The sequence below is a fragment of the Nomascus leucogenys genome, chromosome 24, assembly GCF_006542625.1.
Source record: "Nomascus leucogenys isolate Asia chromosome 24, Asia_NLE_v1, whole genome shotgun sequence".
NCBI classification, from domain to species: domain Eukaryota; kingdom Metazoa; phylum Chordata; class Mammalia; order Primates; family Hylobatidae; genus Nomascus; species Nomascus leucogenys.
The window spans coordinates 25,731,520-25,749,223 of record NC_044404.1 but is presented as its reverse complement, the minus strand read 5'-3'; the positions used below and the strand labels follow the sequence as shown (position 1 = coordinate 25,749,223).

The 17,704-nt window shown below is 44.7% G+C and overlaps 1 protein-coding gene across 1 annotated transcript in view; it reads left to right on the top strand.

Annotated features, from left to right (window-relative positions):
* The window catches only part of AUNIP (aurora kinase A and ninein interacting protein), a 35,895-nt gene that overhangs the window by 15,433 nt on the left and 2,758 nt on the right, over positions 1 to 17,704 (top strand). Inside the window, exons 2-3 of the mRNA XM_003271632.3 lie at positions 7,583 to 7,724; positions 9,609 to 10,394. Coding sequence (XP_003271680.1) covers positions 7,583 to 7,724; positions 9,609 to 10,394 — 928 coding nt within the window. The remainder of the gene's footprint in view (positions 1 to 7,582; positions 7,725 to 9,608; positions 10,395 to 17,704) is intronic.

Below are 17,704 nucleotides of genomic sequence, written 5' to 3'. Positions count from 1 at the left end.
AGGTAGCGTCATCCTTTCAACCTGACTCAATGAGGCATGACAGTGCTGACTAGAAAGGTTTTCATCCTAAATGTCATCAAATTAATGCTGGGAAAGACTAAAAGGAAAAAGGGACTTGGTGATGATGCTCTTGGTGACTCTAAATGTGGAGGAGAATGAGTAGGGGCCCTGGGAAGCATAAAGGAAGAAGGAACGTGGCAAAAGGAATAATACTTTCATGTATGTCAATGGTGGAACATGAGACTTCATATACAAATTTAAGACCAGAGTGACATTATGAAAAAAGGAAGTTACATCAAATTATGTACTAGAGTTGAAGGTCATAGTGAATCATGAAAAAAAAAGGAATTATATTTGTTTGAAGCAAAACTGTAAGATAAACTTATAGATAAATTATCAGAAGAGATAAAAGATAAAATAAGAGCTAAACTGAATTTAAGTGCTGTGGAACCATGAGAACATTTTCTAATAGTGAGAGGAGTTATGTATATGATCCCAGCTCTTTTTTGATAATAGATTTCTTGAGCATAAGAAAGGGTCACACTTGGCCAGGCGCAATGGCTCACACCTGTAATCCCAGCACTTTGGGAGGCCAAGGCAGGTGGATCATGAGGTCAAGAGACCATTCTGGCCAACATGGTGAAACCTCGTCTCTACTAAAAACACAAAAATTAGCTGGGCATGGTGGTACACACCTGTAATCCCAGCTACTCAGGAGGCTGAGGCAGGAGAACTGCTTGAACCCGGGAGGCGGAGGTTGCAGTGAGCCGAGATTGCGCCACTGCACTCCAGCCTGGGCAACAAGAGTGAAACTGTCTACATAAATAAATAAATAAATAAATAAAATAAATAAAACAATGAAACTTGCTGCCTTGATGACTCTTCCTTTCATGGAAGATTTCTCTGCAGCGTATGTTGCTGTTTGATAGCATTTTTTTTTTTTTTTTTTTTTTTTGAGACGGAGTCTCTCTCTGTACCCCAGGCTGGAGTGCAGTGGCGCGATCTCGGCTCACCGCAACCTCCACCTCCTGGGTTCACGCCATTCTCCTGCCTCAGCCTCCCGAGTAGCTGGGAATACAGGCGCCCGCCAACACGCCCGGCTAATTTTTTGTGTTTTTAGTAGAGACGGGGTTTCACCGTGTTAGCCAGGATAGTCTCGATCTCCTGACCTCGTGATCCGCCCGCCTCAGCCTCCCAAAGTGCTGGGATTTCAGGCTTGAGCCACCTCGCCTGGCTGTTTGATAGCATTTTACCCACAAAACTCCTTTCAAAATTGGAGTCAATCCTCTCAAACCCTGCCTTTCCTTTCTCAATTAAGTTTATGTAATGTTCTAAATTTTTTGTTGTCATTTCAGCAATGTTCACAGCATCCTCGCCAGGAGTAGACTCCATCGCAAGAAGCCACTTTTTTTTTTGCTTATCTATTAGAAGCAATTTCTCATCCATTAAAATTTTTATTGGGAGAGTATATCAATTTGGTCACATCTTCAGGGTCCACTTTTAATTCTAGTTCTCTTGCTATTTCCATCACATTTACAATTACTTCCTTCACTGAACTCTTAAATGCTGCAAAGTCATCCACGAGAGTTGGAATCAAATTCTTCTAAATTTCTATTCGTGTTATTTTGACCTCCTCCCATGAATCATGAATCCCCCCCACCTTTTTTTTTTTTTTTTTTTTTTTCAAACAGACAGGATCTCGCTGTTTTGCCCAGGCTGATCTCAAACTCCTGAGCTCAAGTGATCCTTTAGTCTCAGTCTCCTGAGTAACTGAGATTATAAGGCAGCACCACCATGGCCAGATAATCACGAATGTTGTTACTGGCATCTAGAATGGTGAATCCTTTTCAGAAGATTTTCAATTTACTTTGCCCAGATCCATCACAGGAATTATCTATGGCACCTGTGGCCTTATGAAATGTAGTTCTTAAATAATAAGACATAGAAATTGAAATTACTCCTTGATCTATGGGCTACAGAATGAATATTGTGTTAACAGGCATGAAAACATTAATCTTCTTGTACATCTCCATCAAGCTCTTGAGTGGCTAGGAACATTATCAATGAGCAGTAAAAAAAAAAAAAAAAAAAAAAAAAGAAAAAAATATATATATATTTTTTGAGATGGGGTCTCTGTCACCCTGGCTGGAGTGCTGTGGCACGATCATGGCTCACTACACTCCAGCCTGGGCTCAAGAGATCCTTCTACTTTGGCCTCCCAAGTAGCTGGGACTACAGGTGCATGTCACCACACCTGGCTAATTTTTAAATTTTTTGTAGAGATGGAGTCTCACCATGTTGTCCAGGTTGGTCTCAAACTCCTAGGCTCAAGCAATCTGCCTGCATCAGCCTCCCAAAATTCTGGGATTACAGGTGTGAGCCACTGTGCCCAGCCAATGAACAGTAATATTTTTGAAAATAATCTTTCTAAGCAGTAGGTCGAGTGGGCTTAAAATATTCAGTAAACCATGCTATAAATAGATGTGCTGTCATCCAGGCTTTGTTGTTCCATTTATAGACCACAGGCAGAGTAGATATAGCATAATTCTTAAGGCCTAAGGATTTTCAGAATATTAGGTGAGCATTGGCTTTAAATCACTAGCTGCATTAGCCCCTAACAAGAGAGTCATCCTGTCCTTTGATGCTTTGGAGCCAGGCATTGACTTCTCTGTAGCTATGAAAGTCCGAGATGGCATCTTCTTCCTATGTAAGACTATTTCGTCTACAGTGACAGTCTGTTGTTTCATGTAGCCACCTTCATCAGTGATCTTAGCTAGATCTTCTGGATAACTTGCTGCAGCTTCTACATCAGCACTTGCTGCTTCACCTGTACTTTTTATGTTGTAGAGACAGTTTCTTTCCTTCAACCTCATGAACCAGCCTCTGCTAGCTTCAAACTTTTCTTCTGTGGCGTTCCTCACCTCTCTCAGCTTTCATAGAATTGAATTCGAGTTAGAGCCTTGCTCTCTGAATTAGGCTTTGACTTAAGCGAATGTTGTAGCTGCTTTGATCATTTATCCAGACCACTCAGACTTCCTTCATATCAGCAATAAGGCTGATTTGCTTTCTTATTTGTGTGTTCACTGGAGTGGCACTTTTAATTTCCTTCAAGAACTTTTCCTTTGCATTTACAACTTGGCTGTTTGGTGCCAGAGGCTCAGCTTTTGGCCTCTTGGGGCATGTCTTCCTCACTAAGCATGATCATTTCTAGCTTTTGATTTAAAGTGAGAGACCTATGACTTCTCCTTTCACTTAACACTTAGAGGCCATTATAGAGTTCTTCATTGGCCTAATTTCAGTATTAAATAGGGCAGCCCAAGGAGAGGGAGAGTTGAGGCAGTGGCCAATGAGTGGAACAGTCAAAAACATGCACAGCATTTATCAATGAAGTTTGCCATCATATATAGATGTGGTTCATGGTGCCCCAAAACAATTACAATAGTAACATTAAAGATCACTGATTGGCTGGGCGCAGTGGCTCACGCCTGTAATCCCAGCACTTTGGGAGGCCAAGGTGGGCGGATCACGAGGTCAGGAGATCGAGACCATCCTGGCTAACACAGTGAAACCCCGTCTGTACTAAAAATACAAAAAAATTAGCCAGGCGTGGTGGCTGGCGCCTGTAGTTCCAGCTACTCGGGGGGCTGAGGCAGGAGAATGGCATGAACCCAGGAGGCAGAGGTTGCAGTGAGCCGAAATCGTGCCACTGCACTCCAGCCTGGGTAACAGCGAGACTCCATCTAAAAAAAAAAAAAAAATCAGTGATCACAGATATAATAATGAAAAACTTTGGAATACTGCAAGAAGTACCAAAATGTGACACAGACATGAAGTGAGCACATGCTGTTGGAAAATGGCACTGACGGACTTGCGCAACACAGGATTGGCACAAACCTTCAATTTGTAAAAACAAAAACATCTTCAAAGCTTAAAGCAAGGTGCAATAAAATAAGGTATGTCTATACTGTATAAAATACAAACAGCTGCCTTTATTTTGAGGTAGGGATAATCAGCTGAAGGACTTTGTACCTGGGGTCTTTCTCAGTTCCAAATAACCTTTTCTCACACAGTCCTAACAGTCCACTGAGATAGAGGTAGATCCTTGAAGCCATGGGTCTTCTAAGAGAGCTATAACTGAGACAGTATCACTTCTGACCTCACTCTGACCTACGGAAGGTACATCCTTCGGCTCCTGCCAACTTGGCAAAAAGCTTTATTCCCAGATGTTTTGCTAATTGAGGTCTTAGTGTTTTCTGATAATCTCTAGTTTTCTGTAAAACTTCTTTATAGGACTTAGCATACTTGTAGTAATTTAAATAACTATTTATTAGTCTGTTATTCTCTCTTAAGCTATAAACTTTACTGGAGCAGAAAGTCTATTTTGTTCATCACTCTTCCCAGTCCTAGCATATAGGTACTCAAATATTTGTTGGCATACTAACCGCATTATTTCACATATCTAGGATGTGGCTCCTGTAAAATTTAGGGAGCCATGTGCCAGCTTGGGTATCCTCAAATGTGTTGGGTTGGTCCCAAGAGTGAGCACCTCAAGAGAGCAAGGCAGAAGTGCATGGCATTTTTATGACTTAGTTTTGGAAATCATGTATAGTGTTTGTTACTTCTGTCATACCTTATTGGTCAAAGTAGTCACAAAGTACTTTCCAAGTTCAAGGTGAGGGAATAAGGACTTCATAACACTTGATGGGAAGAGTGTCATAGTCACATAAGAAGAACATGTGAAATGGGAGATCTCGTATTGGCTATCTTTGAAAAAGAATGTTACAGTTGTTTATAATTTTCACCAAATTTGGAAAACTTTTTGGCCCTTATTTCTTCAAACATATTTTCTGTCCCCCTCCACATTGTTTTTTTGAGACTAATTATATGTATGCTTTATATCTCACTGATTAAGACTTTGCTTCTTCCTTTTCAGTTATTTTTTTCTCTCTGCTTCATTTTGTATAGTTTGTGTTACTGTTGTCTTCAGGCTCACTGTTATTTTCTTCTGTAGTCTCCAATCTGTTGTTAAGCTCATCTGTTGAATTTTTTTTATATCTTCTATTTTCTCACCTTATTATGTTCATATTTTCCTTCAAATCCTTGCACATATTTATTCTAACTATTTTAAGTTAACTGTTAACTTGTCTGCTAATTCTCTTATCTATCACATTTCTGGGTCTGTTTCTATTAACAGATTCACCCCCACCCCAATTACAGTATTTTTTGCTTCACATATCTAGTAATTTTTTATTGCATGCTAGACATTACAAGTGCTACATTAAGTATCTTGGTATTATTGTCTTTAAAGAATATTGGCCAGGCATGGTGGTTCACACCTGTAATCCCAACACTTTGGGAGGCCAGGTGGGCAGATCACCTGAGGTCAGGAGTTCGAGACCAGCTTGGCCAACATGGTGAAACCTCATCTCTACTAAAAGTACAAAAATTAGCCAGGCATGGTGGCAGGCACCTGTTGTAATCCCAGCTGCTCAGGAGGCTGAGGTAGGAGAATCGCTTGAACCCAGGAGGCAGAGGTTGCAGTGAGCTGAGATTGTGCCATTGCACTCCAGCCTGGGCAACAAGAGTGAGACTTCGTCTCAAAAAAAAAAAAAAGAATATTGAAAATTGTTTTGGCAGGTAGTTTCTTGCTAGTCAGCTTGATACTTTCCAAGCTTGCTTTTAATCTATGTTAAGGCAAGTGTTTGGAATAGTTTTTGCTCTAGGGCTAGTTTAGCTCTACTACTAAAGGATGATTCTCCTTAGAGCTCTAATGAATGTCCCTGGTATTCAAGGTCGTCCTATCCAGATAGTGGGAACGCAGATGTCCCCCAGCCTGTGTGAGCTCTGGGAATTGTTCAGCTTGCAATTCCAGTTTGCAGTTTCATTGCCTGGCTTTGTGGGGTTTCACCTAATACATGTGTAGGTTAGTATTCAGTAATGGACTAAAGGGATCCCTATGCAGAGGTCTCCCTTCTGGAGGTTTTTCTTTGCAGTGCAAATCCCAGCCACCTCAGTTGCCACAAATTCCAATCTCAGTCTACTCAATTCATGAAGAAGATACATTGTGGTCTGCAAAGCACTTCTGGGCAGAAAGCTGGAATGATCACAGGGCTCACCTTATTTGTTTCCCTTTTCTCAAGGATCACAATTCTTTACTGTCTGTTGTCTGCTGTTTATATCAATTTTTTCATGTATCTTTGATCCAGTTTTCTAGTTGTATGTGGTGGAAGAGAAGATTCTGTACCAGTAATACAACATGTTGAAGTATGAATTTTACCCCCAGGATTTCTTTCTTCTTTTAACCACTTAAAGTACAACTTAGTTTCCAAATGTAAAAATGAAGTCAACTTTGAGTTAGAATAAATAACTTGGCTTCAAGATTCAGGCCTACCTCTAACTTGCTGCATGAATATCGGCAAATCTTACTTGTTTTTTGGCAGACACAGCAAAATTGAATTGAATATAATCCTATTCGCCCTATTTCTCAGGCATTCTGTAACAAGCAAATGGAAATAAAAACAAATCACATTAAATAAGGATGAGGTTATATTTATAGTTAGTTGACAACTCACTTTTCAAACCTCTCTTGCCTATCTTCCAGTTCCATTCTCTAAAGAATAAAAGCACCTGAGTTAAAAGTGTACTGAGACTGGTGCTGTTTCACTGCTCCTCCTCTTAATATTAGCCAACTGCTACTGAATGTTTTCTATGTGCCGGGAACTGTGTAAGCCTTTTATGTGAATAAATTTACTAAATTTTCTTTTTTCCTTTTTATTTTTTGAAACAGAGTCTTGCTCTGTCGCCCATGCTGGAGTGCAGTGGCACGATCTCGGCTCACTGCAACCTCCGCCTCCCGGGTTCAAGTGATTCTTCTGCCTCAGCCTTCCAAGTAGCTGGGGCTACAGGCACTTGCCACCACGCCTGGCTAATTTTTGTATTTTTAGTAGAGACGGGGTTTCACCATATTGGCCAGGCTGGTCTTGAACTCCTGACCTTGTGATCCACCCACCTCGGCCTCCCAAAGTGTTGGGATTACAGGCGTGAGCCACCGTGCCTGGCCTTACTAAATTTTCAAAACTGCCACATGGATAGGTACTATTATTGTCATTTGACACCTAAGAATGAGATTAAGCAACTTGGAGAAGGTCACATAGCAAAGTGGCAGTGGCAGAACCAGGACTGATTCTTGAGCCATGCTCTTAACCACCACTATGTGACTACTTAAAAACTACTGAAAATGCATCAACTGCTGCTGTAGAATCATTAATTATCCTTAAATATAAAAGAGCATCATCTCTGCCATCCTGTTTACAAATCCTGTTTGTTTAGTCAGCCTGACTGATTTCCATGGGGAAGCAGAAAGATTGGGCCATCATTGGAATATGTGATTCCTGAGAAAAACACTGTTAGGATGGCTGGAAAAGGAAGATGATGTCCAGCACCAACTACCTTGAGAATAGGCTATAAGTGGAGTACAGAGGATCTAGTGTGGATCTCAGAGGGTCACTGGTGTGTACTGAATCTCTACTGTCTGTCTTTTAATATTAATAGGCTCATTATTCTTTTTTCTCTCCTTTCTCAGACACATTTAATCAAACCAGGCACCAAAATGCTAACACTCCTTCCTGGAGAAAGAAAGGCTAATATTTATTTTACTCAAAGAAGAGCTCCATCTACAGGCATTCACCAGAGAAGCATTGCTTCCTTCTTCACCTTGCAGCCAGGTATGGTGACCCATATGGGACTACTTCATTATCCAGAGGAAAAAAAGGAGTGTGTTCATTTGTCCATGTTAGACCATTTATGAGAAATGGTGAAACCAGTGCATTGTGTTAAACTTAGCCTATTAGAAGAGGTTATAAAACATAAGTTGTTGCCTTTTGAAAAGCAATATATGTGTGCTTTTACAAACATACTTTTCTGGTTCTGTTTTGCTCAGCTTAATATTAAATATTTGTATTCGCTGACAGAGCAGTCAGGAAAGGTGTACTTGGGAGTTGGAGGTGCACTGGGGAGTTGCCCTGCCGTTAGTTAGGTGGTATATATCTTGGGTTAGCCACAGTGGGTACTCTGTCTAAGGTTAATTGATAATTGATATTTTTGTGTGAAGCTTCTTAAATTAGTGAAAGGTTCAAAGATGCTTTTTCTTAGAAAGCCTCACATAAAGTTGGCTTATGTCTCATCCTTTGGCAGTTCTTTGCTTCCAGGTCCCTGTTCAGGGGAGCAGCCGACTCAGAGCAGGCTGTGCCTTAAACAGCAGGGTTCCTGCCACTTGGAGGGTGTTAGGAAGAGTGCTCTAATGCCGGCTGTGATTCTCAGGATTGCTTTGCCTAAACCTTCAAAATGCCCTCTCCCGCCTCCAAACAAAAACTTATACTCTTTTGCTTTATGTAAGGGCAGATTAAAAAAAAACAAAAAACAAAAACAAACAAAAAAAACACTTTTTCCACTTACAAATTCTGGTGTATTTTATAGTCTATATTGAATTCTAAGGAAAAGTTGAGAACTCTCACAAAACCTAGTTTCTGCAGTATAATTCTTATTGTAGAAGGAAAGAGGAAATCAGTTATTCTGCTTTGTTTTTATAATTAGATCTTGGGGCCGGGTGCGGTGGCTCACACTTGTAATCCCAGCACTTGGGGAGGCCGAGGCGGGCGGATCACGAGGTCAGGAGATCGAGACCACGGTGAAACCCCGTCTCTACTAAAAATACAAAAAAATTAGCCGGGCGTAGTGGCGAGCGCCTGTAGTCCCAGCTACTCGGAGAGGCTGAGGCAGGAGAATGGAGTGAACCCGGTAGGCGGAGCTTGCAGTGAGCCAAGATTGCGCCACTGCACTCCAGCCTGGGCGACAGAGCGAGACTCCGTCTCAAAAAAAAAAAAATATAATTAGATCTTGGTATAATTTGAGCCAAGTTGGGAATTCCATGTCCTCCATCCTTATCTTAAGGCAGAACAAAATCCACTCTCTGCCTGATAAAATTAACAGGCTGGACACTAGTAGTTGTTTCACTATTCTACCTACTGATTGACTTAGCATCCTAATTGTGTCTTCACTCCCTTTCCAATGAAATGCCTGGGGAGTGGAGGACCCACGTTTTTCACACTGTCACCAGAAGGTTTCTCAGAGTTGGATGGTTAATGTCATCTTTAAGACCTTACAAAACTAGTATGTGTTTAGCTTGTTTCTTTAAGGATAATGTCCAGGAATGTATATTTGGCCAGGATCACCATTTAGTAAAAACCATGTTAAATAAAAAACAAAAACAAAAGCAAAACCGATGTGCCCTATGTTAAACAAACCTACAAATGAAAACTCAGCTGGTAAAGTAGGCTATGGTCTGATCATATGCGGTTTGACTTTATAGGTAGGTGATGGGAAGTATCTATGTATTTGAGTAGGGAATATAAGATCTGATGTTTTAGAGTTTATTCATGATAGACTGGCAAGACTGAAAACAGGAAGATCGGCTACAAAGTTATGTGATGAGTCTAAGACTCCTGCACTAGGTAGTAATAGTAGCTGATACTGATTTCAGAAAAAGCCAACTGAATCCTGCTTAGGGCAGTTTTTCTGCAGAATAATATTTGTTCATTCCTGTTTATTAGGAAAGACAAATGGCAGTGACCAGAAGAGTGTTTCATCTCATACAGAAAGTCAGATCAACAAAGAGTCCAAGAAAAATGCGACCCAGCTAGCACACAATTGCATGGCATCCCCTTTAGCCACTTCAACCACTGCAGACATCCAGGAAGCTGGACTCTCTCCTCAGTTCCTCCAGACTTCTGGCCACCACAGAATGAAAACCCCATTTTCAACTGAGCTATCTGATACTCTAGACTGTGCTGGAGAGAGTAATACCCCACTGGCTTTTTCCTTCACCGAGGACTTGGAAAGTTCTTGTTTGCTAGACCAAAAGGAAGAAAAAGGGGATTCTGCCAGGAAATGGGAATGGCTTCATGGGTCTAAGAAGAACTATCAGAGTATGGAGAAACACACCAAACTACCTGGAGACAAATGCTGTCAGCCCTTAGACAAGACTAAATTGGAAAGAAAGGTGTCTGCCAAAGAAAACAGGCAAGCCCCTGTCCTCCTTCAAACATACAGGGAATCCTGGAATGGAGAAAACATAGAATCAGTAAAACAAAGCGCTAGTCCATTTTCTGTGTTTTCCTGGGACAATGAAAAGAATGACAAGGACTCCTGGAGTCAACTTTTCACTGAAGATTCTCAAGGCCAGCAGGTCATTGCCCACAACACCAGAGCTCCTTTTCAAGATGTAACCAATAACTGGAATTGGGACTTAGGGCTGTTTCCTAACAGTCCTTGGGAGTGCCAGGATGGGCCAACTGAAAATCTGAAGGCTGATTTGCTCTTTACCCAGGACTCTGAAGGTAATCAAGTTATCAGGCACCAATTCTAAATGTTTGAAGCTTTGTTTCTAAAAGTACCTTGAAATGACAGAGACGTAGGAAAATATAGTTGTGGGTGGAGAGAGGAGTGAGTTTGTTTAGGTGGGAAGGTGGCATGGGATGAAGTTGTCATTACTGAGCATCTCCTCTGTGTAAATAAAGGGCAGTACCACTGTTAAGACAGTGGGACTGGCATCAGGAAGATGGTGGCTGGTAAATTCCCTGAACAAGTCTATGATGAACACTGAGGCAGCACGGTGGGTATTTATCTCTATGAAAGCGCCTTTTACTCAGCCTGCACAGAGCCATCTCTTTGCCCTTCCAGATGTCTGACTGGGACTTTGCTTATGGATGTGTTTTTTGTTTGTTTGTTTGTTTTTGTTTTTTTTTTGTTTTTTTTTTTTTTTTGAGATGGAGTCTTGCTCTGTTGCCAGGCTGGAGTGCAGTGGTGCGATCTCGGCTCACTGCACCCTCTGTCTCCCGGATTCAAGCGATTCTCCTGCCTCAACCTCCCGAATAGCAGGGACTACAGGCACGCGCCACCACGCCCAGCTAATTTTTTTTGGTATTTTTAGTAGAGACGAGGTTTCACCACGTTAGCCAGGATGGTCTCCATCTCCTGACCTCGTGATCTGCCTGCCTCGGCCTCCCAAAGTGCTGGGATTACAGGCGTAAGCCACCGCACCCAGCCAGATGTGTGAGTTTTTAATCTCTGGCTGATCTTAACCCACTTCAGCCTAAGCTTGGGATGATTACTCTTGACCCTTTTTTTTTAGTGATTAGCAAATCTCCCCACAACCCAGTGTGGGGAGAAGAGAGGTAGAATGGTGCTAGTTTCTATTTTATTTTTGTGGTAACTGTACAGCACTTTAAAGTTATATAATCTGTGTTTAAATATCTCCCTTAAAAAGCCTGAGCTATATAACAATCTGGATGTGACTGTGTTACCCTTTTCCCACAAGATAGGAAGGAATCCCCTTTGTAAAACTATGAATCCAAATAAATGTTTACAAAGTGGCTCTTGTGATAATTGGTAATTAAACCATTACCAATTTTATTTTTGAAAGTGCAACACTGTAATAGTATATGCTGTCATTGCCCTGAGTCTGATCTGAACCAGAATCTAGTTTGACCTGTCTTCTACCCAAGGCATTATCCTTTGTTGTTGATGTGGTATCTGAGAGACTTAAACAACCTCTAGGGGACAAACTTGCAAGGTTATAAGATAGAACTGCTTCTTTTTTTTTTTTTTAACTTAAATTTTATTTTTTTGAGACACAGTCTTGCTCTGTTGCCCAGGCTGGAGTGCGGTGGCATGAACACGGTTCACTGCAGCCTGGACCTCCTGGGCGCAAGTGATTCTCCCACCTCAGCCTCCCGAGTAGCTGGACTATAGGCACATGCCACCATGCCCAGCTAATTTTAAAAATATTTTGTAGAGATGAGGTCTTGCTTTGTTGCCCAGGCTGATCTTGAACTCCCAAAGTGCTGTGATTAGAGGTGTGAGCCACTGTGCCTGGCCTAATTTAAATGTTAAATTCTACTTTTATCTTGTATGTCATCTCTCCAGTCATTTTCCTGGAAGACCTGCTTTTAAGAATGTATGGGGCTTAGTGCGGTGGCTCATGTCTGTAATCTCAATGCTCTGGGAGCCTGAGGTGGGAGGTTTGCTTGAGACCAGGAGTTCAAGACCAGCCTGGGCAACATAGCAAGACCCTATCTCTACAAAAAAATTTAAAAATTTCCTGGGTGTGGTTGAAAGGGGCCGGGAGGAGACCAAACTACACCAGTCGTGGTCAAGAGCTCTTTATTGGAGGTATCGAGCGGCACCACGCAAGGAGAAGGAAGAGGAGAGAGAGAGGGCTGCTGGTGTGCTGGGTTTTATATCCCTTGGGCCTACGTGGATTGGGCTAGGGGCAGGCCCAAGGGAAGGCGGGAGATGCTTCTTTCTGATTGGCCCTCCTTTGGCGGGTTCAGACAGTGCCCGGTCAAGGAGGGGAGAAGAACCCGGAACCGGCCCCATCTTAAGGTACAGTGCCATTTTAAGGTACCCCATGTTACCTAACATTCCTCCCTTTTTGTTTTCTTAAATGGGGGAAAATGGGCGTCATGGTTCATCTGGCTGCTTCCTGCTGAGTGGGGGCGCTGTGGGGAGGGGGCACAGGGAGAACTGTCAGGGTTGTGCATGGGGTACAGTATGAGTATGAGGCCAAGCAGTAGGGCGCTATACATGAAGACTTTGTTAGGCGTGAAGTCCGTGAATGTTCCTTGTAGGTATAGATCCTCCAGTGCCGTGAGCCAGTTGAGGGGCAGGGATGGGTTGGCGATGAGCCAGCTGTCTGAGCGAAGGGTGTTTAAGAATTGGTAGAATCGGCTTGCTGTAGCCATCTGGGGTACTAGGGGTAGAGTTTGGTCTGCCCAAAAAGAAAAGAAGATGGTAGTTAATTTAGGGTGTGAGGGCAGGCCTACCCCCTCCCCCGCCCAATCCTGGGTATCTGTTGCCGGTCGTTGGCTGTTTAAGAGGTCAGCAGGGTGTGAGACGGTCTCTGGAGTCTGCCGTGTCTTCACAAGTTGCTAGGAGCTGGTAGTTTCTGAGGAAAAGCTGGTTAAAGGTTTGGTTAGAGATGGATACTCAGTTTTGAGGGAACGGGAAATAGTTATGGTTTGAGTTGGATATGCCCAGGCATTGCTGGGATATATGCCTCCTGTAACTGAATGGCCCCAGACCGGGTCGGCGGGGTTGTCGATATGTATGGGTCGGGAGGAGGCATTGTTTTTAGTGGTATAATATAGGAAGGGGGTGTGTTTGTTGATGTGGGAGCCAGACGGTGAAGTGGAACATGTGGAAGAGAGGGTCCCAGCCGTTTTCTATCATAGTGAGCCTGGGAAGGGGAAGATCCACCGTGGGGCTGATATAGTTGGTGTGTGTCCTCCTGTGAATGTTGTATGACTCTTTAACTGTGAAGAGATAATAGGGCTGGGAAGAGGGCCTGCTGGCAGAGGAAAGTGTAAAGATGTGAGAGGTGGAAAGCCAGAGAAGAGGACTTAGGAGATGCATGAGAGCGGGGCGTAAGCAGTTTGGTTCTTCGTGTGGTCCGGGTTGGTAGCCGGTTTCAACCTGGAAATGTGAAGCCAAGGAGTTAGACGTTCTGGTGATTCTTGGAGTCTAGCGGCCGTGGGAGTGCAGAGTATAATTTGGAGAGGCCCTTTCCACTTAGGGACTAGGGAGACAGATGTAGTAGGGCTGGGTGGAGAGTAAAACACCCACTCCCCTGGTTTAAGGGGAAAGGACTGGTGACTGCGGGTAGTTATCAGGCAACAGGCACTCCTGTCACTTCCACAGCTCACACCGGATGAAGGACAGGAGGGGATAGCTAATGTGTTGTGGGGCCGTCCAAGAGGTGGGACTGATACCTGGTGGGAGTGCAGGTCGGCCATACATGATCTCCAAGGGAGACAGAAGGGTGGGCTTTTTTGGGAGCACCTGGAATTTGAACAGGGCTGTAGGTAGTAATTTTACCCAATCTAGGTGTAATTCTAGGGTGAGTTTGGTTAGGGTTTCTTTAAGGGTACGGTTAGTCCGCTCGACTTTTCCGCAGGATTGAGGGTGGTAGGGGATGTGGAAGTGCCAAGGAACGTTGAGGGCAGTTGCTATGTTTTGAGAGATTTGGGAGGTGAACTCGGGGCCATTGTCAGTTTAGAGGGAAGAGGGGATTCCAAACCGCAGGATAATTTCAGTTAGTAGGATGGAAGCAACTGTACTTGCCCTCTCGTTGGTAGTTGGGAAGGCTTCAACCTATCCGGAAAAGGTGTCAACTAGGACTAGAAGGTAGTTGAGTTTCTTGACTGAGGGCATATGAGTGAAGTCAAGTTGCCAATCGCTCCCTGGGGTGTGACCCTTAGCCTGGTGAGTTGGGAAAGGCCCTGGCCTAAAAGGGGTTTGTGGATTTGTACGCTGACAGATGGCACATGTGGCTGTGAGTTGCTGGAGAAAGTGTAGGTCAGAGGAGCTTAGAGCGAAGAAGGAACTGAGGAACGTTTTTAGTGCTTGAGGGCTGGTATGGAAGATGGAGTGGAGGTACGTGAAAAGAGTGTTCTTGATGGATCAGATGGTTGTATGGGCAGTGGCTGGGGGGGCTGTGAGGAGTTTGGTGACTCTTTAGCAGCAAGCATTATAGTGAGAGGCAGAGTTGACGGTGCCGCTTATGTGGCCTCTTGGTCTGCCTTGTTATTGCCCTGCACTATTGGAGAGGAGTTAAGTTGATGGGACTTGCAGTGAGTGACCCCAATCCTGGTGGGAAGTAAAGAGGCTTGGAGGAGGTGGGTAATGAGAGTAGCATTGGTGATAGAAGTCCCCTTTGTTGTCAGTAGTCCCCTTTCCTTCCAGATGGCTGAGTGAGAAAGGAGGATGTGGAAGACATATTTGGAGTCTGTGTAAAGTGTAAGTGAAGTGTCTGCTACTAGCTCGAAAGCCCGGGTGGCTGCTATGAGTTCTGCCTGTTGATTTGTGGTATTAGGCGGTAGGGATTTTGCTTCTATGGTTTGGGTTAGGGAGACTATGGCATAGCCTGCGAGGCGCTATCCTTGTAATAGAGCTGCCATCTGTAAACCACGTATGGTCAGGGCAATCTAAGGGTCCTTCAGTGATGTGGGTCAGACAGGGCAGGAGGGATTCCAGGATCTCAATGAGGGGGATGATGAGCGATTGGCAAGAGAGTAGCGGGGTTGAGAAGAGCGCACGATTGAAAGGAGATTGTGGGGTCGTGTAGAAATGAGACTAGGAGTGACAGTATGTGGCGGGGGGAAGGGTCTGCAGGCTCTTATATGTGAGGAGGTCTTTAAGTTGATGGGGAGAGGTGATGGCAATGTTTGCCCCAAAAGTGAGTTTTTTTTATTCCAGTAGTAAGAGGTAAGCTGCTGCTAAGGCCCGGAGGCAGGGAGCCCATCCCCGCACAGTAGGGTCTAGTTGTTTGGATAAGTATGCTGTTGCAGCAAACGTGGGTCCCTGCATTTGTCCCAGGACTCCTAGAGCTAGGCCATGGTGTTCATGAACATAGAGGATGAAAGGTTTTTGAAGGTTTGGCAGGTGTAGGGCCGGAGCCTTCGGTAGGGCTCGTTGGAGTGCGTGAAAGGGTTGTTGGATGGCGGTGTCTAGGGACTCAGATGGGGCTCCTCGGGAGAGCTCACAAAGTGGTCTCACTAGGAGGGAGTAATTGGGAATCCATGTTCTGAAATAACCTGCAAGCCCTAAGAATGAAAGAAGTTCTTGTTTGGTTTTGGGGAGGGGAGGCTTTGGATAAAGCACTTTCGGTCTAAGGTGATGGCCTTTGAGTTGTGGGAGAGGAGGACTCCTAAATAGGTAACCTGTGTTGAGGAGAGTTGGACCTTAAGGGGGGACACTCGGTACCCTTTATCCGCAAGGAAGTTGAGAAGGGAAGCGGTGTCGGTTTGGGAGACAGCCAGAGAAGGGCTGCACAGGAGAAGATCATCTACATATTGTAAAAGGGTGGACTGGGGAAGGCTGAGCTGTTTTAGATTTGAGGCAAGGGTTTGACCAAAGATATGGGGGCTGTCTCGAAACCCCTGAGGGAGGACTGTCCACGTTAGTTGCTGTGATTGTTGAGTATCCGGGTCTGTCCAAGTGAAGGCAAAGAGGTCTTGCGATTGAGGGGAAAGGGGAATGGTGAAAAAGGCGTCTTTAAGGTCTACAACTGAAAAGTGAGTAGCGTCGGGTGGAATAGAGGAGAGTGTAGGGGTTAGGGACTAAAGGATGGATCGGCTTTATGGCCTCATTAATAAGTCTCAGGTCTTGGACAAGACGGAACTTGCCATTAGGTTTCTTTACAGCTAGAATGGGGGTATTAAATGGAGAGTGGGTTGGCCTGAGGAATCCCTTCCTTAAAAGGTCTGAGATTATGGGTTGTACTCCTCGTAGGCTTGAGGCAGGAAGAGGGTATTGAGGCTGGCAGGGGAAGTGGTTGGGGTTTTTGAGGAGGATTTGTATGGGAGTACATTGTGCCAATGAGGGGGTGGTGGTATCCCAAACTGAGGGGTTGACGCATAGTGGGAGTGGAGGTGGAACGGGAGCAGAAGTCTGGTCGATGGAACTAGCTACCAGAGCAATGAGGGATGTGGAGTTTGAGGAGGTTATAGGGTGGAAGGTGATTGAGGTTTTGAACTTGGAGAGGATGTCCCTTCCCAATAAAGGGAAGGGGCATTGAGGCATGACAAGGAACCTGTGAGAAAAAATGTGGCCTGAGAGGAAGCAAGATAAGGGAGGAGTGGCTCTGGGGCGAATGGTTTGACCTCCAACCCCGACTATAGGAGATCCAAAAAGGGAAGTGGCACCCCCAAACTCTGGCAAGACCGAGAAAGTAGCCCCAGTATCAAGGAGGAAGCTGACGGGACGCCCATCCACCGTTAGAGAGACCCTGGGCTCCTGTGAAGTGATGATCTGAGTCGGGAAAGGAGTCCCAATGCCCCGTCAGTCTTCAATGGCCAGTCCTAGAAGATCAGGGTTTGGGCTGAGGGTGGACCCAGCCCCCCTTCGGGGACCGGGGCAATCCACGGCCCAATGGCCAGGCTGGTGGCATTTTGGACAGGGCCAGCTGGGGGGCCTGGGATTTGGGCACTCTCGGACCCAATGTCCTTCCTTACCACATTTAAAACAGGGCCCAGGTGGCTGATGTTGAGGGTGGGCGGAGGGCGATTTACGGCCGTGTGACCCTGTGGCGGACCGAGGAGAGGCTTGGAGAGCTTGGGCCAACATTTGGTACTTTTGCCTCCTGGCCTTCTCATCTCGGTTGTGATAAACCTTGAATGCCGTTGCCAAGATCTTGGTCTGTGGAGTGAAGGGGCCTCTGTCTAACTTTTTAAGTTTGGCCCTGATGTCAGGAAAGCTCTGTGCAAAAAAATGAGACACGAGGAGCTGCCTGCCATCAGGGGCCTCTGGGTCTATGTTGGTGTATTGTTGGAGCGCCCGTGTAAGATGGGTTTTCATGTTTTTCTTGTACTATTTCGTGGAGTTTTTCAAAATTAACAGCCTTTTGGGCTGCCTTGCGCAGTCCAGTTATTAGGCAGGTGGCGAAGTGGTCTCTGGCGGCAATGCCGTTTGGGGTGTTATAGTCCCAATTAGGCTCTTGTCTTGTTCGGGGACTGCCTGTGCACCTAGTGGTGGGGCGGGGGTTGTCTGATGGACCTCATCTGCACAGGTGCGGGCCTGCTCCCAGACCTGCCGGCGCTCTTCAGGGAGAAGGGTGTTAGAGAGGATCATGTAGATATCGTGGAAAGTG